The 26,451-nt window shown below is 34.5% G+C and overlaps 1 protein-coding gene across 1 annotated transcript in view; it reads right to left on the bottom strand.

Annotated features, from left to right (window-relative positions):
• Positions 1-24,946: 24,946 nt before the first annotated feature.
• The window catches only part of LOC113231722 (alkylglycerol monooxygenase-like), a 54,541-nt gene continuing 53,036 nt past the window's right edge, over positions 24,947-26,451 (bottom strand). Inside the window, exon 9 of the mRNA XM_026466205.1 lies at positions 24,947-26,200. Within this exon, the coding sequence (XP_026321990.1) occupies positions 25,940-26,200 (261 nt within the window). The 3' untranslated portion in view covers positions 24,947-25,939. The remainder of the gene's footprint in view (positions 26,201-26,451) is intronic.

Here is a 26,451-nt window from a genome sequence, read left to right as displayed (position 1 = left end):
GTAGTCTTCAGTTCTGTGATATGACTTTTCAAAATATTTTTAAACTAGGAAATGATAATATTAATGTAATGTTTCGGAACCTTATTGTAATAACGTATACAGTTCCCCATAAAAGAATCATTTACCTTAGTTAAACGAAATTGTGGTATCATGAGTTTGGACTTAGTTCTAAGCTTAGAATAATAACGCATAGAATGATAGTTTCATATCAAACGAACTGTTACAAGTGAGGCAAAAATCAAATTCATGTAGGCTAGTTTTAGTAGTAGGTTAATTTTCGGTTTTAGTGAATATTTATATAAAAATACAAGTTGAAACGCGTTACTTCCTTGTGGAATGTGATGTTAGTATCTATTTCATGTTTGTCTGACGTATTTTTACACTCATTTACCGCACATTTCGTCATTTTTAGCTAAAATTCTTGAGCTGTTCGCGATGCAAGTTGACCTTAAGCACTGACGGCCCGCCCGCTCGTGTAGGCCCATTGGGAGCGCTTCAATTTGCCTCACTTAGCATGTGCGGACTAGGTTTCTATGCGTTATTATTCTAAGGTTCTAAGGTGAATATTATGGATATTTTTTTTTAATGAAATTATGTGCAGTTACGGGCACACAAAATTATTTGAGTAAATGTACCGTGATGCCACAGTCATGATACCAGTCTCCTTAAACTTTTACCTGAGAGAAACCCGGGAACGTAAAAATAAAACGTGTTCCTGTTTATCAGAAAACTATTATAATTATGATCTAGTTATTAGTCTATATTACACGAAACGAAATTATAATAAATAAATTCGCCTTCAAGTTCAGGGCACTCTGATTTCAAATTAGGCCTAAAAACTTGAAAGATTCTTCTTAGTTCTCTAAACGTTCTCATTTATAAAAAAAAAATCTTAAAATGGCGGAATGCGGGCGATTGCTTTTTATTTTTGAGAAAATGAGTCTTTTGTTCCCATCGCTTCGAATTATGGGCATTGTTTTTGCATTTCTTTATTTAATTTTCTGAAGCTAAAACTAATGCGAAAAAGGTACGTGTTTTCTGATTTTAATAGTCTATTTTAGAAGAAGTGTTAATGAAACATTCTAGAAACTCCTGCTTAAAACTCAACTTATGCTTGGCCAACATTCCATAATTGCTATTCCAATTTTTTTAGATCTAGAATTTTTTTATTTTGTTAGATCGTCCTAACTTTGTTACCATATTTTGTCAATATAGGGGCAGGTGGGATAAGAGGAACACCAGAGAAACAGGGATTTGAGGCGTTAGTTAACTCATGTTCTAAAGAATTTGGTACTATATTCTCGCAGTCGATAAAACAGAGAAACAAATGAGCTTAAACGATTTTAAAAAGATGTCGCTACGATACTCCAAATCCAAAAAGGCGGAAAAAACAAGTTTGACAGTTGAGAAAACATGAGAACATGAGGTATACATTACTTTTATAAGAAATACGATGACTGTTCCTCTTATCCCATCTTTTTGGGGAAAAAGGGAAACGTCAGCATAATTTGCATATTTTCGGTAAAATACATGATAAGTAAATATCGAATTTAGCATAATGATTGTTCAAAACATGTAAAGCTGATAAACAAAAGAAAATTTAGTGTACTTTAAAATTTTTGTAAGACTTTATCGTTCTTCCTAGAACTTAAATGAGTCTCAAAATAAAGTATTTTTCTACTTGTAATTTTAGTTTTGCTAACGTGGTTGTAATAATATGTGGAAATTTGTAGCTGAAGGAATTTTTACCAACAAATTACAGTTTTGGACAGTTAAGACTAACAACTTTGTTTAAATTTCTTTTTTGGACTCTTTGCGCTTGTCACCAGGTTTCAACCACAGCATTCATAATTAGCAATTATCATAAATATTCCATTTATCATCAGAAATAATGATACTGTCAAAAACTCCGTCATCTTTGTATTAATTCATTAGGTAAAAGCTTGAACGCGTGTTGGTCAGGTATAGATAGCTTTTTCTAGTTTTTTTGTGAGTATAGTTACATCACACAGTATAATAACTTCGCTTGGAGTGTAAGTTTGTCACATTATTATTGCAATATAGATTTTAAGACTTTCGTGGTTATTCACTAAATGATTATCACTAGTATCAGGTTTCTTACCACGGTATGACTTCGCCCCAGTCAACCCGTGACCATGGAGCGTGCAACCGTTCCGAAATATCGGGAAAATAAAAAGAAGTCATACCGTGGTGAGAAACCTGATACTAGTGATAATCATTATTATTGCAGTTGTACAATTTGTAAACATAATTTGAAAAAAATTAAGGGGTCCATCATTACATTCTCGTGCAATATTGAAATAACCTTTGTTAAATGCAGTAATTAGGTACTGATATTATTCCGCATCACGGATTGGTATTCCGATTATGAGATTTTAAAATAGATATAAAACGCTAAACAATTCTGAAATTGAGGCAACCTTGTTCAATCGATCATAAATAATAACAGTAAACATACTGAGCGAATACTTCAATTCTACACTTAATGAATGGCGACCCGTGCTATGTAACGAGAGTGCATCGCGAGATTAAGCAAATGTGTGAGAGTGACATAAAGTGCGGTATTTCTATGCAAAAATAACAGGTAGTAGAGCTCCTTTTGAAAGAGTTCGTCGTGGGAAGTACTAACACCTTACCTAGCCAAGCAGTAATGTGAACATTACTGTGTTCCCGTTTTGAAGGGTATGGGTGCTGGTGAAATTACAGGCACTTGAAACTCAGGCAGGAGACTTGTCAAGTTACGTCTTAGAGTGACTCAGGTCTTTGCGATTTAAAGCTCAGAGTGGCACTGCAACTGTTACGGATAGGCGTGTAGCTTACCATCAGGTTCACGACTTGTTCATCCCGTCACTTGATATTATAAAAAAAATACTATGGAACCGGGAAAACCAAAAACACATAATGCGTTCGTTAGTTGCTTCATAATAGGTAAGTCGTTAAATATTTCTGATGGTTTGTGCCGAGTAAGTACCACGCCCGAAGTGGTGTTAAAAATAATTCTAATTTTAGCAGCATCCATGTTTGATTTCAAATCAAAACGAAAACAAATATAGAAAGATTTTACATTTTTACAACATTTTAAATTTAGAAGCCGTAAGATGATATTTGGAAAAGTTTAATCGGATTTTTACACCAATAAGGCATTATATAATTTCATAGCGGCCAGATCTTTAGGAAGGTAATTTGTAATAGTCTATACAGTACAAGAAAGTAAAAAACGAAAACCAACAATGCTTAAAATTCGCAAGACGAATTTTTAAGAATACCTTAGGGTAGATAATTCTTAAATGGTTTTGTCTATGTCTCTAAAACATGTATACGAAAGAGTAAACCTAGAATTTTGGACCCATTAAGGTGTAATCAACGAGCCATTAGCAAATTGGTGGGCATGGTACGGTATCTAATTATCCTACATTGTTCTGTTTTCCATTATATTAATTTCACATTATAATTTATTCTTCGGTGGAAATTATTCCTTTTGTCGCAAAGTGTACTATTCAGTTTAACGTTGACATTATTTATGTGAAAGTGGAATATTTACTTACGTAATGGTGTTTCTACAAAATTCAACAAATATTAAATTGGCTAGGCAATAAAACTCGTTTAATAAAACCCATTGCGGTTATGAATACGAGGATAGTGGATCGTACGATGAAATATTTGCTGATAATATTTAGTAAGGCGTTCAACCGCAACTGTTGAACAAAATCGACTAGACTTATGGCTCTCAAAGGGAAGATAAAAAAGGATCTAGTTGTATTGACGACGGTCTTCTCCATGTTTAAATATTGTCCAATAGAGATTGGCACATAGGCAGAGACCTAGGTGCGTTAGAGAACTTGACTATTAGATTGGTTTTCGGAGAGTCGCGTTATTATATATGGGGTTTTAAATCTCTCTTATTCGGAGCTCAAAATTCATTCAATGACTCTAGTCCAAATACTTATTTATCAGGCCATAAATTACAGTAATGTTATATCCATAATATAACCTAATATCCCGCCATGAATTGGCTCTAAAAAGTACATCTCAGTTTCCATAGTATTTATTTTACTACCTAATAAACAAAGCGCTCCATGGAAAACGGTAATCGCGATAAACATAAAAATGTATTTTATGTAAGTCTACAGTCTTGGTACTTTCTTTTATTATTGTTCTTAATTTTTATCATGACCGTGAAAGAAATTGCTAAAAATGGATGTTTGTCGTCAAAACCTTACTCTGATATTGGTGTAATGTTCTTGTACATGATTCTTAACAATGATGATTCAGCCTGGATATGAATAAAGGTTTGTAGAAGACACTTTGCTCTAACAAGGAAACAGCACTATTTTTACTATTATTTTATCTTAGTGGAACATTGGAATCGCGTTAAGGCTTCTGAAGATAAATTGTCAGACATTAACTTGGCTGTGTGGTTCAAGACATAAATAGGAATATATATATTATTTTGGTGTTTAGAATAAGGTGAGATAAAGGAGTTAGGTTAGTGTGGTATTTTGAGCAATTGCGAATATACTCGTACGCGATCCTGTATAAACCTTTACCTGGAATTTCCTATTACGTGAGGCGCACTATAAGTTTCCGGAATGAATAAGACAAAATAGTATAAATGGTCAGAAATGAATGTTTCTTAAAATATTCTTCGTTAGCGTTAATGTATTTTTTCATACGAATGAACTAATTTTGACAACATTTATGCCATTCCTCCGTGACAATTTTCATACTCTTCGACAGCCTCTTCAGGTGATGAAAATCGTTGACCGCGTACCTGTTCTTAATTTTTGGAAATAAATAAAAGTCACAGGATCCTAGGTCGGATTGTACGCGGGATGGCTCATAAAGTCAACGTTGTTCACCTTCAAAAATTCATTTGTCTGTCTGGCCGTGTGAAACTGGCATTATCGGCATGGTCGTGTATCAATCACTATACACGATACAATGATTCTCCAAAGCAACAGGAGCCACGTGTTCAGTTTCATGAAAAAAAGAAGCAATCATCCACTTAGAGGCACTTTGCACGCGCGCCACTTTGGTTGGTTTCGGCTCATCCCGAAAGACCCACACGCTCGACTGGTGCTTATGCCTAAAGATGCTCGAACCTCATGGTACGTCACATGCCTGTCTGTTTTGATCATACGATGTATCGACGTTTTGATCACAGTATCGATGTTTTCGTTGTTCACAGCAGTGGACGGGCGACCATCACGAAATTCGTCATTGAGATTCACACGACCGCGTTTGAATTCTGCAAACCTATAAATAGTCGTCTTGCATGATGCTTTATCGTCAAAAGCAGTTTGAAGCCGAGCGAAGCTCTGCTGAGCTGTTAAATTATACTTAAAGTCGTCGAAAATCATATTACGAAAATTTTCACGAGTTAAATCCATGGTGACGTAGACAACCAATTTCTAAAATGAAGCCACAATGTAAAAACAGGTGACAGTCAGATGAAACAAACTGATTTCTACAGCCAAATGTTGTAATTACTTTTTTAATATTGTTTATGTAAGTGGCCAGTTCCGGAAACTTACAGTGCGCCCTATGTATTATAAGTGATATAGGTGCAACGGTATTTTAATCACATTGTAGTTCCAGTACTAAACCACTAAGAGAGAGGCACAGCTAAAGAGAACATAATTACTTATGATAATATGTTAATTTCTATTATTTATTAACCTCAACAATTCGAGGCCGTTAGTTTATACAATTATAGCACAGATCTTAGAATTACAACGTGATTCTAAAATAGTCAAGCTTCAGTGGATTCTTCACACGTTGGCATTATGGGTAACGAGAAGGAAGATTCATATATATAGGTACAAAATAATGCAACCTGAGCCACTGGAAGTTCTATGATTGATAAAGATAAAAATAACCAACACAACCATACACCACCACCAACTCCATATTATGGTAATTGCGGCGTCATTGAAGACATTTGCCACGTGCTGTTTTTGTGTTCAGACCGAGAGATTCGGGAGCCAGGTGTGCGGTGTGGCCAGCGTACGAAAGACTGAGTGGTGTAACAGTGTATTGGCCGTTCCTTCGTCCAACGAAGCTAACGTAAGAACAATTTACGAAGCTATTTTACTATCGTTGACACTACAGTTATACGGAAAAGCTCCTTAAATTTAGATTTATAAAAAGATATTAATTATAATTGGTGGAGAATCGATTCCATATCGAAGAGGCAGTATTTTTGTTTTATGTTTTTACAGTTCTGCAATTTACCCGCGCAAAATTGTACGATTGAATATTTTTCCCATAGACTTGCCTTGATGAAAACTGACCTCAATTATCTCAGGTCACAGGTCGAAATTCAAAATTTGGGCTCCGTCACAACCTATTGGATTTTTTAATATACCGAGCAATTCCGTTTGGAAATTGTACAATTACAGTGGATACCAATAAAGCTGCGCACGCTCTGCTTGCAGCTCTTCGATAAGATCTGAGGTTTATAACTATAGAAATACTATTATACGTTGTACAGGTTTAATAAGAAAACTGCAGAAACCTACTTTGTAGACGGTGATTTACTTCATGTCGTAGTGGAATCTGCGACGTTCTTTCAAAGCTAACAGTTGTTCTATTGGATATTCCATTTGCACCATAGGTTCCTAAACTTTTTGGCTCACCGCCTCCTTAGGCAGGATAAAAAAATTTCAACGTCCACCACCATAAAAATTATTGAAAACAAGTATTTTTAAAGTTAACACAAAAAATCACAGGGAAAAAATATATATGTAGTGTAGTTTGTATAGATCAGGGGTTCCCAAACTTATTTTGTCTACTGCCCACTTTGAGAATCAAAGTCAAAGTCAAAGATTATTTATTCCATAGGTAAAATAAATTTACACTTGAAAACGTCCCATTTAAGCTACTGCTCGTTCACTACCCTGACCTCCCTGAGAAGAACGAGCAAGAAACTCTAGGGATTGCTCTTTTCAAATAAACTTAAATGCTATGGAATACACTTTGAATCAAATTTGTGTGGATTCTGGAGCCATGTCGTCTTTCCATACATCTTTATCTAACACGTAGTCTTCAATTTTGTAATATGATTTTTCGATCAAAATATTTTTAATGTAGTTTTTAAACTTAGGAAATGATAAACTTAATATATGCTCTGGAATCTTATTGTAAAAACGTATACAGTTCCCCATAAAAGAGTTGTTTACCTTGGTTAAACGAAATCGTGGTACCATAAGTTTGTACTTAGCTCTAAGGTTAATATTATGGATATCTTATTTATTAATAAATTATTAACTTAATAAATTATTTTTTAGCGCCCCCATTTTTTACCCACTTAAAGACCACTATAACTTCAGATTAAATTAACAATTGTGAGCTATATTACCGGAGATTAAACATTTATTCTAAACGAGACATTTACTATAACCCGCAAGAGTTAACTCTTACGGGCTACACCTGCCAATGAGAATGATTATTGAAACGCAACTTTATAGTATTCAGACACAGTATCTTTTATTCAAAATAAAACAAACATAATCGATTCTAATGTAAAAACTAATGTTGATATCAGGTTCCAATTTACTCAAGAACAGCCGCAAGTCACAACGTTCGGTAACATACAAACGATTTCTCTTTTTAGTAAGCAGCGTTGTCACAGCACTAAAACCACACTCATACAAATATGACAATGGAAATGCTATCAAGAATCATTGAACGATTGACCACAATCCAGGGTACAATTACGGGATCGGTTTTTGTAGCCAAAATTCTTGGTAGCCATTTTTGAACTTGATTTTTATTTCCTCGTTCGTTGTCAATTCTATAAGTTCTTCCTCCAGCAGAGGTGATACTGCTGTGTTGACATTTGAAAACGGATCCAATACCCAGTCTGGTGTTTTCAAGTTTAAAATGTCCTGGTATCGTTCGGTGAAGTCAATGTGGAGGTTTTCCAAATGTTGTCATAAATTCGGAAAATTGTGAAATTCACATCTGCCCATATTCTTTTTGTGTAGAAGCAGTTTGGCTGCGAAAGCAGCAACGACATTTTTTGTTTTAATTAAATTTAGTTTATCGCCTTGCAGTTGTAGATTCATGTCGTTGAACAATTTGTACAGATCTGTCACGTAAGCTATATTATTCTTTCATGTTATGAGCTTGTTGCGCAATTCTGTATCTTTAGTTTCCAAGAACTCTATCACAGAGTCAAGAAGGTTGTAAAATCGAGTCAGACAATTGCCTCTTGATAGCCAACGAACTTCAGTATAAAACAACAAACGATTGAAATCTTCGTCATTAGTAACACAAAGCTGATGAAATAATCTATCATTCAAAGAGCTGTTACGGATTTTGTTGACTGCTTTGATGACATATTGCAGTGATTGAAACAATCGTTCACTTAAATTTCTAGCAATCAAATGTTGTCTATGAATAACGCAATGTACGGCAAGGACATCTGGAATTTTATTTTTTTAAGTCCGCTATGAAGTCTTTATAGCACCCTGTCATAGCCGGAGCGCCACCCGTAGCAACCGATATAATATTTTTCAAGGGAATCTCTTTCTCATCACAAAACTTTTCCAATGTATTGAATATGGTTTTGTATTTTGTATCGGTCTCTAAATTTCTAGCAAACAATAGTTCCTCACATATTTTCTCATCTTTAATAAACCTCACGTGAGCAACAATGCTTCATTAGTTGGTAAAATGGACTTATCGAGCTGAATTGAGAATTGACTAGTCCTCAGATGATTGCACAATGATTCTTCAATGTTTTCAGCCATTTCATCAATTCGTCTTTGCACAGAATTATTACTCATAGGAATTTTTCGGATAATATGTGCGGCCGGTTTATGAAGCACAGTAGTTGTTACTTCGTTTATTGCTGGCAAAATTAACTGTTCTCCGATGTTGGGTGGTTTGCCTTTTTGAGCAATTAACAAAGAGATATTGTACGAAGCTCGAAGTCCATCGTCATCTTGCTTAGCAGCCGCCGAAAAGAGTTTTGCTACTCTTGGCTGAGTATTACTTCTTCTGTAGGTCTTGAAAATATCCTACATATTTGTTTTTCTTATCTGAATGCAATTTATTCAAATGATCTTGCAGTGTAGAAGGCTCCTTTGCTTTATTCGAAAATGTGTTTAGACATAGAAGGCACAAAGGCGACGATGGGTTTGTCACACACGCACGCACGCACGCACGCACGCACGCCCGCACGCACGCACGCAAGCATGCACGCACGCACGCACGCACGCACTCTCTCTCTCTCATAACTTAAGTTAAATATAATTAACATTATAACTGTCTTTCCCTCTATTCATCTTTGTTTTATCTCGTCAATGTTCACTAATTTTTAAAATAATTCTAAGGAACTCATCCATTTCAATCTCTGTCTCTTGAGATACAGGTTTTTACCTACTTCAAGAGTCACTATCGCTACTTGCTACCACCTGTTCCACTTTCATTGTCATTTCATTTCAATTTGTGGAAATAAATAAATTTTATTATTATTATATTATTATAGTATTGCCGTCTCTTCTTTTTTACTTACAACATTGTTTTGTTTTGACAAATACGTAAGTAAGTGTTGAACTTAAGTACTGCTTATCTATTACGCGCGAAACTGCAAATGAAAATAAAATAAATATTACGTTGTTTATACAGGATTGCATACGCGACACGCACCGACAGGAATAAGACAAACATGCATAAACTCGTTTATCTCATTCGACGCTCAATCGTATTCAACACGTAAGAACAAGTATTCTATGAACCAGCCGATTAATACAGGAATGCACAAATCGGGTTATTTAACAAAAACTTGTTAAAACATGATTGCCCGCGGTCTATTATCTACGAAAATTACCTATCTAGGAATACTAATAAGTACTAAAATGCGAAACTGTGTCTGTTGCCTTTTTATTTGTTTGTTTGTGTCTACTTTCATTTCGAAACGGAGCGACCGATTGACATGATTTTTATTTTATTTATTTAGTAAAACAGGACAGATATGTGAACTACACATAGAGAAATACCGAACCGAGTTAGATTGAACAATCTCTTAATTAATATTAGTTGATGTTCACAAGTTGTAATCGAGAGTCGAGAGCTCAGTCGGTGAAGAGTTAAGCTCAGAGTTTTCCTAGATGAAATTACAAATCTCCCCTAAGCCTCTACACAACGCCCCCATTTTTTTCTGGGTCTCATGCCGCCCCCCTTTAGGCCTGCAGCGCTGTGGGCGCTTATCTATATATATTATGGGGCGTTATCGCCCATTATGGGAAAGGCTGGTATAGATAATTCAAGTCATGGTTTTCAAATCTGGTAGCACCCGCTGGACAGCAGCAACGGCCCCCCATTTGCTTCCGAAGCCCCTACCATCCCCTTAGGATTCTATAAGGCCCACTGGTTGGTATCACCGCTGGGTAAGGACCACATTGGGAAACTATGCTTTACATTAACAGACGTATTGAAGATCCCCAAAGAAATACAAAACATGTAAAATATTAAAGAGTGTATTCTGTATATATGTTGTTTTTAAAATTATAATTAGTTGTCAGGTTGACGAATAATAAATATTATTATTTTAACTTTATTTTATATTTACCAAATATTTGCAGAAAATAAGTTAAAAGTTTTGTATTTAGAACAATACTACATTTGAAGAACTCTTGAATAATAATATTATTTAAGAGTTCTAAATAATATTATCATTTGAATAATATTAATAAAAGAGTATATTATACTCTCAAAATTGCGCCCTCAAAGGAAAAATGAAGAAATAGGGTCTCTGTTTTTCTATTTGAATTTCTTTTTTTAAAATGGTTTGTCATCACAATTTTTTGCAGTTAAATCTGTGTTTCACAAGAGATGCTGTTATGATGAAAAATAGTATCAAATGTGCCGATCCTTTCAACATAGTTTAGGCAAGGTGCAAACATTGGCGCGAAATAATGCCACTACCTGTTCTCAGGAAGTTTTCCTCCCGAACATGAATGCTTTAACATGGAAGTCTCTTTAAATAGGCTTCGGATTCAGGTTGGTCGGAACACCTTCGTAAGGTGGAAATTTGTATTGGATTTGGTGGATGTTTTTAACATGCATTATTTGTGCGGTACGATTCAAACGATTGCCCTCCTTACATCTTGCCATAGCACTGGAGAGTTTAATGTCGGCTACTAGAGACCAAGTCAGAGTGTGAGTGCCAAAGTTCCGACTAATAATAATATAGTGTATGCCATGTATACGATGGAGAGAAGAAATAATTTTGAACACAAATTTTAGATTTAGAGTCAATCTGATTATTTCATGAGGTGCTCTATAGACCAGACGTACCAGTACTTAATACTGTCATTTACTTATGCAGCCATTTTTTATTTCAACTGCAAAAGCCAGCATATAGGTGCCTTAAGAGCTGCAACAAATTATTACCGCTGTATAACGCTTTTGTAATACTTAGTAGACATTTTTGAGAAAGAGTGAACGAAGGAATGTAATGTGGAATGTGCTTTGTAATGTCAACAGATCATTCTTTTCAGTTACGTCAACGCAATGTAAGTCATAACATTAAAGGTCGTTTTCAGTTGCACAAAATCAAAAACGGTTCATACACACAAGTTGAAAAAAGAATGACTTCAACCGTCTTTTGATAATCGTTCTGGTATATGTGACGAGTGGTTCATATTAACATTGTTATTATATTTCATCGTTTTTAGCGTTCTTCTAGACATGTCTAAGAGTGTACCTAACTAATATCTAACACAAATCCTGTTTCACTCCGCGTCATTCATAATGTTCAAGGGCTAATTTATACGAAATTCGCGTGTAGATCGTGTAAACCACATTCACGTACAATAATTTATAGGCCGTTAAGAGACATCTCTTATGTTATAAGATAGGCTGTTGTGGTAACTCTTTGGGTGTATATGCTTATATAATGACGTCACCGGTGATATGTTTGAAAAGTTGAGAATGATTATAACGGATTCATTTGACACTTTTGCACCGAAACCAACACGCACTTTTATAAATATGAATGAGGGATTATCGTGACAAAGTTTGTGAGCGTGCTAAGCATAGCCAGGTGAGCTCAGTGTATAACCTCCACCGTAATATATACAACGTATATAAAGTTAATATTTTCAAAGTATTTATTTTTGACCTATCACGTTAATGAAATATGCGGCAATTTATATGTTCCTTTCTGGTTAAAAAAAATTCGCACTGTTTACTTAATCAGATCATTGCCACACTTCATCATGAAAGTAAAGTTGTGGTTTTAATCTGTGTTTTACGACAATCATGTATTGACCTACAAATTTATTTGTAAGTCAATGCCTACAAAGGTCAATAGGAATTATGAGTTTATATATCTAATATTATTGCAACTAAGCCATAACCTTGGGACCAGTAAAGAGTCCGAATGCATTTTAGATTTATTTTCTTTTTTTTACTGTTCTGTCCGACTGTCTTTTGTCGACAGATTGCGTTTAGTGTTTGGAATTAAACCGCTACAAAATAGCTGCTAAAATATGGCTTTAGTGTTAATTGATTTTCTCAAACATGCTCGGAAATGTTTGCATTACTTTCAAAAAACGAGCACGGAAAGTTTGTCATTTACGGACCGTGCGACTTCTTTCCGGCCAAGGTCAGCAAAGTAAGTATGAAAATCCAATAATGTTCACTACTCTAAACTTTTAAATCTATCTAATACTAATAATGAACTATATAAACAGGCAAAAGATAAATTCATACAGCCAACTGCCCAGTGTTCGTGATTGCGAGAATTGAAAATACCTGCCTGTACTAATTACTTTTTTTTTTAAAAAAGGCTGTAAATAAACTTAAGTACTTTAGTATTCTTTTCTTTTTTTTTTCATCTTTTTTGTATTTTCGTCGAAAGAATAGTTTTAGTGAGAAGACCGATAACATAAAAATAGTAATTGATTGTGCTCCGCCTAATTTAAAACAACAGGTAATTTTAGCCATGGAAACTTATTACTGGCTATGAGCAAAAATTTACGAAACTTTCATGCACTGGAGATTCAAGCGAATCACATCATCAGAAGTTCAGTAGACTACTATAGACTACTAATACGTGCCTAGAAAAATAACAACATATTCTTTTAGCAAATTGTCCTAACATGTCATAAATTATTTTTATTCTTTACTATTATTCTTCCACCTTGATCTTTTAGTATTTCCACGCATTGTTTAAGAAAAGCACTATTGATGCTCTTTAACGCACACATTCACTTCATATTAATGTACATGACCAGAACCTTTTTCCAATCCGTCCATCATGCGTGAGTAAAGAGGGCGAGATGTTTCTATGGAATAAGACCTGGAATCCTTAATCAACTGAGCTTTAATCAGTTTTCATCAAATAATAATTAATTATAGTACGAATTTAATGCGATTAAAATAGATTTCGTGAGACAGACGATCCGTCGTTAATTTTCGCTGTTGACAGCCACACGTCCATTCGAAAGCGAGTCTCGATCGATCACGGTCGCCGTCTTTCAAAAAAAGAATGACGTTCCGCCAGAGTGACAGTTAAAAGTCACTTTTGTCTGTGGTCGTATTCAAGAAATTGAGTGGCACTGGCTACGCGCCGTCATATATATACATATATATATATATATATATATATATATATATAAATACGTTTCGTCACTCTTTGCACTTTAGGTGTGGCACTATGTACCCATGGATATATTTAGAGAAAGCTTATATATAAAGGTTGAGTTACGATAACATTGTTCATAATCACTGGTGATATGTACCAGAATCAAGAACGTTTGTGACTGTGTGACCTCCTTACACCGTCATCTCACCTCTTTGTATCGCCTCTCTCCGCTTGTATCCTATCATTTTTTATTTTACATGTATTTAAATTTTAAATTTGAATTGTTCCATCCTCCTTCACTTTCTCATTTTGTTTTCGTACCACGGTCACTCCCAGCTCGACCGCCACAACAGTCGGAGCTGTTTCAAATTCCATCGCGAATAATCGCTAATTCTGGTTCTTTGCTACGTTTGTAATCATTTAATAAGCTAAATCACGTGTAATAATTTATAAGTCTACAGCCTTCATGTACCTATATCTGTAATTCAGTTACTCGGCCCATTTAGGGGTTAATAATAAAGTGTAGGGAGTGTTTTATACTGTTGTACGTGTTTTTTTACATTTACCTTTTTATTGTTACAGCCCTTTCTTTAAACTTTACTTCTTTAATAAAATTTTGTTGACCGGAAGTTTCCCGTTTCATTGCCGTGAACCTGTTCACGGCTAGTTAGGATTACAACCCTTTCACGTTTAATCAAAATCAAAAGACGATTGAAGTCGTTCTTTTTCCAAATTTAACGTTCTGGTGTATGTGGCGAGTTTCTCATATGAACATTGGTATCATAATTCACCCTTGTCTAGCGTTCCTTTAAATATGTGCATGAGTGTATATAAGATACGTATTTTAGTATAGTATGTAGGTAATATATACATGTAGTATATATTATATGTATATAATACCCTATATGTAGAAATAATATCACGGGTGAAATTATAATATTTTTATTAACATATTTAATATTTGAATTTTTCGCATCGATTTGTATCAATTATTACATTTGACAAAGGTTGACAGTTTATTTGCTCATTTGTGTGTGCTCTTGAATGAGTACTTATCAAACTTAGTGTTCGAATGATAGCAATAAGGCATTCGTGAGGAATAGGAATGAATGAAAATGGTTCCGGGCACAATTTCTCGTTTATTTCAACTAATACCAGCAAATGAAAATCGAGTCTAAAAGCTTTTAGTATCAAATTATAGTTCGGACATAAAAAAGTGCGGATTGTTATGAGATCATTTCAGATCCCTAATTATTTAGGCCAAACCACTTAGTCGAGCTTTGCGTTCAATATTGGATTTCAAAGCTTAATTTGCCGCGTTGCTTACTGCTGCTAATGCATAACGCCATTCCGAATAGTTGATGATATAACATTTAAATGAAATCCACGTATTAATTGCTGAAACCCTCATCATTCTATTTATCTCTAAAATAGGTAAATATCTTATATTTCAATCCTCTTTTCCTTTCAGCGCACACAATTTAAATTCAATTCGGATGTCACAATATTCTCGTAGTGTAGGTATAAAAAACAAGAGGCTTCGCAAAATTGGTGCATAATTATACCTGTTGTATTATTCATGTGTCCGTGTTACAAAGACCCTTCTTTTCGACAAGTAAACAATTTTTGAAAGGTCCACATTGAATGTTTATTTTCGATCGGGCGGGAGCAAGTATAAATTATGAAAAACACACTTATTTTCGACCTAAACTGTCATTTTTATTGGTTTTTCGTTGGTACATAAGTTATGACGGAAGTTAGAATATTTGGTCTACTATAAATCAATGTGTGTACTACGTAACCCACCAAACCTCCAAAACAGAAAAGTAACCTTGCAGTAAAGTAAAAAGCCTTGGTAACCTAATGGTTTGACCTACCGGCCCTCAAACAGAAGCATTGGGTTCGAACCCGGGGTCGCACCTCTGAGTTTCTCGAAATTTATGTGCGAAATCTAGCTTGAAATTTATCTATTATAAATTGGGTGAAGGTAAACATCTTGATGAAACCTGCACGTCGAAGAAGGTTCACAATCCTCGGAAAACATGTGAAGTCCCCATATAGCGTGGTTAACCATGGCCTAAACCCTGAGGGGAAACCAACATTTCAAACCTTATTTACCTGAAATCAAAATACTATAGCCTTGAAATCATATCCGCCATTAGACGGCCTACATACCCACAATGTCACGTAGCAGTCACGTAGGAACGTACGGCTCAAATAAATTAGACCATTTCTCAGTCCAGTGCCGCTATAGTTTAAAGTGGAAGTCGCAGGTAACCACGTAAAGTATTTGTCACAAAAAGAACTACGTCGCCACGTAACGGTCACTTGAAATCTCAGGACTGTAGAACAGAGCCTTAGATAAAAAGTTGAGAATATATATCGTCAGTTTATATTTAAAACTCACTAGAAAGCCCAAATTCAACAAATTGTAATAAATGTAGAGTTTGCGTTTTACCTGCAAAGGGCTTATACCTTATTTTCTCAAAGTTGTATCTTAAAGCACAAAATTATTGATAAGAAATTTAAAATCAATGAAAAGTTTTGCCATCTCCTGAATAATTACTCTCTATAAGATACGAGTTTGAGAAAGTAAGGCATCGAAATGTCTTTTGTGATTTACTACAGAGATGTGATTTGGAGGACATCGAGACGAGTAGCACTCCTTCACCGACTTGGTTAAAAAAAAGAAACGGAAATTGCGTTCAAAGATACGAATAACGTATCTTTGGCCCACTTGAGGTCAAAACAAAAGTGCTTACGCAAGCTAAACCCAGCTTACACAATGACCCTTCTGCAGGTTCCGATACCTGAAGTAGGCCATTGTGTAAGCTAGGTAAAGTCAATAACACAGGGCTTACATTTAAGTTTTAATTCCACTACATATCACTTACCTTGAAGGTGGTCCAAAGTATAAGGTTTTATATTAAGGGCGCTGGTCCAAAGCATAGGGTTTTTCATTAAGAGCTGGTAGATTTTGACAGTTCATAGCAGCCATGTTGTTGAGGCTGCTTTTGTCAAATATGTTGTTTATTTTTCAGGCACTAAGGACAAATAATTTTAGCAAGTTTCAGCGTCGAGCAATAAGTGCAAATGATAAAAAAATATTATCAAAATTCTATTGTTTATAAAAACCAACGTACCGTCGTCAACTGTTTGCCAACTGTTCGCATATACGAAAATCAAAAGCAAGTTTTTGGCTTTATTATTATTATAGTAACAATGAGGTCAGTACACAGCATACAATATCTAGGAAATATGGAAGATGACGTTAGGCGTGACTATGTCTGACTTGCAGTCAAACGTAGTTTGCATTGCGTTGAATCTAGGTTAGGTTAAATTAATTTTGAATCTAAATTTTTAGCATTGTAATATTGTTATTACAATATTTTATATTATATTCTATTATTGAATAAACTATAGCTAACATAACATACACTATAAATAATAATCTATTAGTTATAGGCCATAAGGCTGGAATCCTAATAAAAAGTAAGGTAGGTAGATGCTCACAGCGCATTAATAACATTTAAAGTAGTGGCTCCACGGTCGAGCTATACCGCGAGTGTATCGTTAATTCGTGCGTGAATGGATAATCACTTTAGTCGCTAAATAGTGAGGATCCTACAATGCTCGTCAAGTATCACAAACGCGTATGCACTCAGCCATACATTTAATAATTTCTATGCAAGCACATGTAGAGTGCATACACTCAGACGCACACACACCCACACACACACGCACTCACTCACTCACTTACTCACTCACTCACTCACTCACTTACTCACTCACTCACTCACTCACTCACTCTCTCTCTCTCTCTCTCTCTCACACACACACACACACACAACACACACGCGCACATGCACACGCACACGCACACAAGAGTATCGTATATGTTGACATAAAACATTTATTTGCTAAATCAGTTACGAACCTCTACAGTGAATTAATTGAATTTGACACCAAACCCTCCAAACGTTTTATTTTCAAGTCTTTAGTGTCTCCTTAAACAGTAAGAGGCATTTAATTAAACATTGAGATGCCTTTTACTTAGTACACGTTCTCACTTAACAGCGTCTATCGGATGACAAAGTAAGTTTACACTTCTTAGATGATGTAGTTTCAATAAACGGGTAAGCAGGTTTGAAAGCATACTATAAATCCTTCGGTGACTCGTTGGTAAAACTATAGATCAAGGTTACTAATTATGTTTACAAGTAGATCATAGTCTAGATTCTTTGTCGGCAGAGTCCTTTAACAATATGCAAATATAACTTAAATTACAATTAAAAAAACGCCTAACACAAAACAGTGTACTCCAAAAAGTCATTATATCGGAAATGTTTTTGTTAGCACGTACGGTCGAGTTTCCTGCTGTGCCTAGAAAGAGTTTCTTCTCTTTATCAGAGAGTGCTAGACACTACTTATAGCTTTCTTTTTGGAATAAATCATGAAATTGCCGTTTCGTACTGAAAAATTAAAACATGTTTTGTAAGTTAAAATATATGTGTTTAAACAAATTATTTACCCTCCTTGTCTATACATCACTGCCATATAATTGAAAGGTCATTTAAACCTTTGCGATAGAACTCTGGGAACCTGGACTCCACAAGCTGTATGAAGGTATTTTGTACTGCTTCCTGGGAAATTTTTTTTTCCGTAAAAAAAATAGTCCAAATCGCCGAAAAAATGGTAGTCGCTTGGGGCGAGGTCCGGCGAGTATGTAGGATGACGGATTCTTAAAGACAAAATTTCGAAAATTGTCGAAAACGCACACAGCATTGACATTACGAGCAGTTTTTGCTCCGTTAACCCCATGAGGTAACTCGTATTCGCAAATTACTCTGATTTTCGCTGTAACCCGTTCATTTTTTATTTTTTTTTATTTATTAAGGCTTTGGCAAAGCCATCAGCCTAAACATGAAGTTTAATTATGTCTCTGTAAATATGGCCGCCACAAAGAGGATAGGCAATTTGAGGCGGTGTGTTTGGATTGACTCGGGATTCCTTAAAACGGGACGATACGGGTATTTTAGTTCGAGATTCGTATAATTTCGCGTTTTAATCTTCGATTAAGGCACAATAGCACTATCCTATTCCACTTTAAACTAGATTTCACAAAATAATTGAAAGTCAAAATAAAAACGACACTTTTCCCTCCAAAAGGTCCAGAGCGAATCTGTAACCCGTTCACGTTAAAAGCTGAATGTGAAAACAATTGAAAGTTGAACAATCAAATTTTAAATTAAGAATGTTTTAATTTTCGTGTAAAGAAAGTTTTACTCTGAAATCTGACACCATGTAGGTTTAATTTTAATTCAAAGTGGCCAGTACGATAAACCGGCAATTTCGTATTAGAACCGCTATTGTATTTATATTGGTATTCTATTTTTTTATAGCTGCTAAAGATCGAATGCCATTCGTCTGTACTGCGACATTGGATGTCAGTCATTAAATACTTATTATATTGGGATTGTTATAAATTGTTAATAAGTTACTTAATTTCTGTTAGATTTGTTATGTCTGAAATAAACATTTATTATTATTATATACTATATTCCATATATAATATTGCATATAATTTCCCAATAAATTACGGTTAAAATCAACGTGCGTGTCCAAGACTCAACTCACACTGGCGAAGAGTCGAAGCGTCGCGACGCGTCATATTTTTCGCCTATAGCTTATTCATCTATATTTTCTCATTATTAAGGTACAAATTTGTGTTTTGCAAATATGGAATCGAGATATCAGAATAAGTCTCTTAAATCTGCCAAAGGCAAAAATAGTCCTATGTAAACAAATACCCATCGAAAAGTTTATCGGGTTTTCAATTTGTTCTTTTATGCTTTCTGTTTGGTCTGTGAGCATTGGCTCTTTGGAACTCCTTTGAAGTAAAATTAATTTGTCCTGGAATAGAATACCCTTTAACCTCTGTAATCTACTCTGTAGAGATGACTCGTACCTAGCAGAAACGTACAGAAATGATGCAGTACACCGTACAGAATCTTATAAGAGGGAGCGTTTGGCATTTCGATTTTCGATTTTCGATTTCGACTACCATATTACAACACGTAAAACGTAGGTCTACAAACCGGAGCGGAAAAGATAGGTTTTACAAGGGTTTTACCAACTAAACAATTGTCACGCGACTGTGTGGCAGCTTCTAAAAATTATCATTTTATAAAAATGATCATTTAAACCAATTGTCTGTTCAAAAATTTACTGTTTTAGCGAATAATAATTAAAAATTATTATTTCTTAAAAGGTTTACATATTAAAATTGTCACTAATATCATCTCAGTACAGAGTACTAAAAAAACCGACCTCAAAAGTACGTGGAATTACGTCTATTTGCTATGTTTTATTGAAATATCCCCTAGTTCGCCACTATACAGGACTTGACACTGGAGATAATAATAATCGATTCTCACTACTCAAAGATATCGAGAGAAAGCGCCTTGCATTGGAGAAATAGCACAATCAACAATTAAAATAATTGCTCCTAAATTAAAGTTAGGCGCTATTTATAAAAATGAATCTTCATGCGTGAACAGCCACCCATAAAGGTGGATGATTTTTTTCAAAATAAAATGGGACCACCATGGCAATACCCCCTTTGCAACAAAAAAAGAATCATGAAAATCGGTTCACAAATACCGGAGTTATCGCGTAACATACATACAAAAAAAAAAATATACAGTCGAATTGAGAACCTCCTCCTTTTTTGAAGTCGGTTAAAAATTGAAATAATTGTTGTCCATTTCTGAACTATATGATGATATCGTTTGCTAATTAACCCGTCACGCATCCAACTGACATAAGTGTGTTCGTAACGATTTTAGTAAAAAACAATTTGTAATGTTTTATATATATTTTTTAATGTGATTGAAAACACAGCGCGTTAGAGGCACAGTGTGGCTTTTGTATGCTACGGTATCAAAAGCGTTAGGTAAACCGTGTATATGTAACGATTGTACACAGTTGCGTGAACAGTTCAAATAAGGAAATACAATTGGTTGTTGAACAGAAGCCCACAGCTCAGCTCGCTTTAGTAAATAATGGGATTTATGGAACTTACTGACATTGCCAAACACGTCTGCCAAGCGTAGCAGGAACTCGCATTTGCATATTTAGTTTGTTCAAAACAAATTCTCGAAAAAATATTGCAAGTAACAATAATTTAGATGACATATTTTTTACTTAAATTATGTTATTTTTGACGTAATACCAGACAATAATATAAACATAACTACGCCTTAAATATATACTATTTTATACAGTTTGGCATAAATCTTAATTTGCGATAATTCGCAAATCTCATTTCAATGAATTTCAGTGTACATAATTACATACATAATATTGCCCGTAGATATTTTATTATATAATTTCATATTATTTTATTGATATATGATAATTTGCTACAATTAATTTGAATTGCGCACTAAAAAATCAAAATTAAGTTATAATTCGACGTAACTTTAAGAAAAAGATAAGGTGAAATCAATTGAAAAAGTTTTAATTAATGACGCGCCTTGAAATTGAAAAAAAATGTAGAAATTTTCAGCTAAACGGTCTTTAATAAAGACTAAGTTAAAAAACTAAAGTAATTAAAAAAAATTACCTCAAATTCAGTCCAAACAGGATAACGAACTTTTAAATACAATTTAAAACAAACAATTTGAAGCACGAGGTTTTGACTAATTAATAATTACATTTACTCTGAATTAACAATAGGCATTGTCAGAATTTGCACTTGATTAATTTTTTTCACTAATCGACAACGTAAACAACAATTGCTTCAGGAAAGCTCCCGACGCGTGCTGAAAGCTCGACTACCTCAGTACGACTGACGCTGGGTTTCAAGCCACCGCGCTTTGTTAAAATGCCACTAAGGTTTCACTCGCTTTTAAGGGTTTACTTTTTAAGCCTCATTTTAAAGTCATCGGATTCTTAAAGCTTTGTTTATACTTAGGGACCTTACCGCAGTTTGAAAAAAATTCAGGGTTCTCTAGGGCCGAAGGATAATGAACCTTTGTTATTCTTGCCTCAAAATGTTTTATCAAATAAAAATCAATTTAAAATCTATTTAAAATCTGAATTTATTACATAAAAGTTTTAATTTTATGTAAATTTAGTTCAAAAAGTTTTCCTAAATTATTTCTTTTTTATTAGTTTTAAAATTATTTTTTACTTTTCCAACTGTGTTTAAACATTTCTTTTTGCGTGAGGTGCTCACCTATAATTAGTTACGCAATTAGACTAAGTTTTTGAAATGTATTACCTACTTGAAATATTGTAGTAACTGTTGGTGTAACTAATAAAAAAAATAAAAATAAAAATAAAGTATGTTTATATACTACATTACGAATGTCGTGTCAAGGAATACTTCGTTAATTCTTAACTTGCCTGTTTTCTTCCATATCCATTCAGTTATCCTCTTACTATATTATTTTCCTGTATCTTTCCTTTATAAGTATATAAGTTATATTACTTATATTGTTCGTAATCTATATTTTTTTTAGCAACACTCACAACCTCGCACTAGGGAAAACCTGTATCGCGGGAGCTATGGACACATATAGACAACCACAAATTACACCCAAACTAACGAGGGAAATAATTGTAGGCCATGTAAATATGTTTTCTGGCCCAGGAATTGTACTCGGAATTTCTACGTGGCAGATCAGCATGGGTGACACGTTCGGCCACGGGGGCATTTATGTACGTAGAGTATTTATTTATTCAACTTACTACTTTTTGTAGCGCCCATGTTGCATTTTCTATTCTATCCCACTTATTGCTTAAGTTTAGCTTTTGGTTTCGTTTATCTAATTGCGTATTAGATAAACGATAATATTAAGCATATTCATATTTATTGGAAGTTTCCTTTGACACAATGACATAGTTTTTTTTTGCTCAAGTTTGCATAGTTTTTTGTTGTTGCTCACAAGATTGTATCGATCGAAATTGGTACTAATTTATTAGAATACCAATTTCTAAAAAAATTCTTTACTTTACGACTTTTACTTGCACGAAAGGAGGTACATCGTCATCGTTATCATTATACAGTTCACTGTTGGACACGGGTCTCCTATAAGGAGGCTTGCCGGTTGGGGCCTTCACGCGTCATTACTTCATCGTGCATGTTTCATCACGATATTTTCCATTATCGTTTGGCGAAAGGTAAAACCATAGTTTATAGAAACGTAGCAGCACGGCATGTGTATGTGCACGCTCACCGCGCGCCTTACATGGACGCACACATTTGCATAATCTCGCAGTGCATTCTCGTTGCATAGCGCGTGTCGTCCCACGCGTCATTCGTTATATAATTGAAGAGTTTGCTCGATGTTTAAAAATTGTATCACAAGATGTAACAAACAAGATTGACTCAAAATCAGACTTGTTCAGCATTTAATTTCTATTTAATAATCATACCCCCAAATTATAAAAAAAGACTTGAAAAGTTCGGGGAATTACATCTATTTGCCAAGTTTTATTGAAAATCGCTTACTGGAAAGTGCGCGAAATCAGATTCATTCTTTAGAGTTGGAATATTTCCTTCAAATTTAAATAGGTACCCTCTTTCTAACGAATAAGAATTATCGAAATCGGTTCACAAATGGGAGTTAATGGGAGTCGCGTAAAATATATGTAAAAAAATTGAACTTAGAACCTCCTCTTGGTTTTTAAAGTCGGTTAAAAAGGTGGACGTGGGCGAGGCACATTGCGCGAATGGACGAGAGGCGCTGGACAAGGTGGTACTTGAGTGAAAACCCAGAGTGGACATCAGAGGGCTCGGCAGACCACTGAGGGCACAAGATCGCCAAGAGTGGACGAAGAGGGAAGAGGCCTGTATCCAAGAATGGATAAGAAAACGGCTGCCATGATGATGATGATGAATCCTACTCCCATAATCGAGATGCCGATCCACAATCCTAGTATAAAAATATCAATACATAAATACTGCATTTAACAAAAGTTATTTATTTATTTATATCAATATAGCACGAAAATACTGTGATGAACAAGTAATTTTTTTAAATTAAGTATATTACAACCTGTAAGTACAACTAAAGTAATGATGTAAGAACCCTAGCTAGGTAGGCATTGCTGCGCTGAACAGACGAGAGTTGCCCTACTTATCTCATTATAATATGATAATTATAGTATTACTGCTAAATCGATACTTCCAATGATCACTACGCCAACCACATTTTTTTTATCATTTTCTGTTATTTTTGTAAAAAGCCATATTTATTTACTAGTCCCCTCCCCGAATTTTGTAAAAAAGGAAACAAAAAACAAAATTCGGAAAAAAAAGCAAAAAAGGAATTTTGTGTAAAAAAAAGAAAAAAAAACAATATGAAAACAGAACAGGACCAAATATTAAGTTCCTAGGACGTATTGCAACATTCGCAAATGTACATCAACTTAGAAATTAAAGTCTTAGGTACATGCCGCGATATTGAGCCATGACTGCCGACATAACGTAAGTGACAATTTTACCTAAACAGCGATTTTTAATGCAAATGATATTTTAAAGTATATGGACAAGGAAGCGTTGACATTTCCCGTTAAAATTACATCAAATAGAAATTATAGCAAAAGTTTATTGTTAGCTCAACTATTTTTTATATTTTAATGTGACCGACAGAATCCATTTAGTATCAGTAGTGCTCCTTGTGAAAGCGTTCATCCAGGGAGTTATTCATACAGAGCCGGCACGAAGTAATGTGAGCATTCCTGTGTTCCGGTTATGAAGGTTAAGGGTGCTGGTGAAATTAAAGACACATGGGATTTGTCAACTTATGGCTCAGAGTGACGGACGCAGTGGCAGTGCCCCTCAGATCATTGTGATTTAAAGCACTAAGCGGTACTGCAACTGTTATGGATAGACGTGTCACTTACCACCAGGCGGGCAACTTGTTCGTCCCGTCACTTGTACTAAAAAAAAATAATTAAAAATATACTTATATACTTACACCACGAAAAACATATTTGCTAAAAAAATTTTCAAGTATGATGGCACACTTTGAATAGGTTTTTAAATGTTAGCAAATTTTAATTGCAAATTCACAAAAATGTTTTCCATCCAAAACGTTTCCACAAAATTCTAGACGTGAAAAAAATTTCGAATTTAGTTTAAACTCATCCAAAGTTTAAAGATGAAACGTAGGTATATTTTTTTAACTAGTAAACAAGTTTAGATCATTTATGTTTATGTTACGTTATTTATTTTCTTAACTTGATATTAGGGGAGAATCTAATAATTATAGTACACAAAAAGTTTTGAAATATTTTATTATTTAAAATCGAGCAAATATTGCAATAAATAAAAATTATGCAAGCGTATAAAAACTCTCATAAAAATTATTCATTGGCTAATCATTCTTAAATTACTATACAAACAAAACCTTAACCTATTATTACCTACTTTTTCTAATTAATGTAAATTGGTCCTTGTTATTAAGTAAAGTAGAATCAAAATGAAGTACTAGAATCAAAGTAATATCTCCAGAAAATGAATACGTATTTCTCAATAATTCAAGAATCCTTAAATAATAACAATAATTAACAGTTAAGCTTCATAGTGCCACTGTTGGGCAAAGGCCTTACATCATGAAGGGTTTGGATAGTAGTTCCCAAGTTAGCTCAATGCTTAACGAGAACTTTACACACGTCCTTGGATTGCTTTGCAGATGTGTGCAGGTTTCTTCACGGTGTTTACTTTAACCGAAAACTTATGGTAACCTTCTAATTATATTTCGCACATAAATTCCGAAAAATTCAAAGGTGCGAAATTCAAAGGCCTGGATCCGAAACCACGACCATCTGCTTGAGAGGCAGTAGGTCAAATCTATAATACTATGCTATCACGGCTTTTTTATGAACTTTTTGTTACGTAGTATAAATTTATGTGTTTATGCATATACCATATTTTATTTTTGTATAAAATTACAGTATTTGGAATTCCACAGTAATACATTTAAGTCATATAATACAACTACAATAGTGTTATCTAAAACAAGTAGTAATAAGATACCTAATGACATTTGGCTTATAATACAATTATTAGAATAAAACAATTCATTCTATTTGCAAACGTAAGGCTAAAGTGATATAAAAAAAGTAGAAACAAAAAATTTTACTATGGCATCTTATAGACAGCAGTCGATATATTTATTACCTATTCTTAAAGTGCTATGTTTATTATACAAAACAATCAAAGATATTTCTTTGATGTTTGTCGATAGCCTTATTCTTATCTCATTTAATTTTTCGCACAATGGTGATAAATTGGTAACCCAACTAATCGACTTTAGTACTCTTCTTAATTTCCAATAATTTCAAAGTATACAAACACCAGAACATAGCAGAAATGACATAGAAGATCTGTAATACGGTGCCGACTCCTGGACTAGTAACACTTCTTGTGAGAAAGGCGAGTGCCGAACAACGAAGGACTTCGAGTACCGGAGCGTGTTTGTTATTGTCGAACAACATTCCGATGATAGTAAGAGAAGCGATGATGTAGAGGACAAAGATTAGCACTGAGATTGGTGTCATGCCCTGAAACATAAAGATATAAACATCATTTCCCGTTATTTACGCGTTTTTAGCACGAGGAAAAAATTACATCGAATAAACATTGTACCGTCAGATACATCTTTCGATATGTAGGTAAATTGTACTATTATCAGCAAATTTGAAGCCTTGCCAGTCCCAAAACTGTTTTATTTGTAAGCGTAGATTGTAACTGAACACTTATTTGTGATATTTTTAAACGCCATTAGTTGACAAGAACAAATAAACTGTGGCCA

This window comes from Hyposmocoma kahamanoa, unplaced genomic scaffold, assembly GCF_003589595.1.
Source record: "Hyposmocoma kahamanoa isolate Upper Pololo Valley unplaced genomic scaffold, ASM358959v1 66, whole genome shotgun sequence".
NCBI lineage: Eukaryota > Metazoa > Arthropoda > Insecta > Lepidoptera > Cosmopterigidae > Hyposmocoma > Hyposmocoma kahamanoa.
Note: the sequence above shows the minus strand (reverse complement) of the source record. Positions and strands in the feature narration are given on the sequence as shown.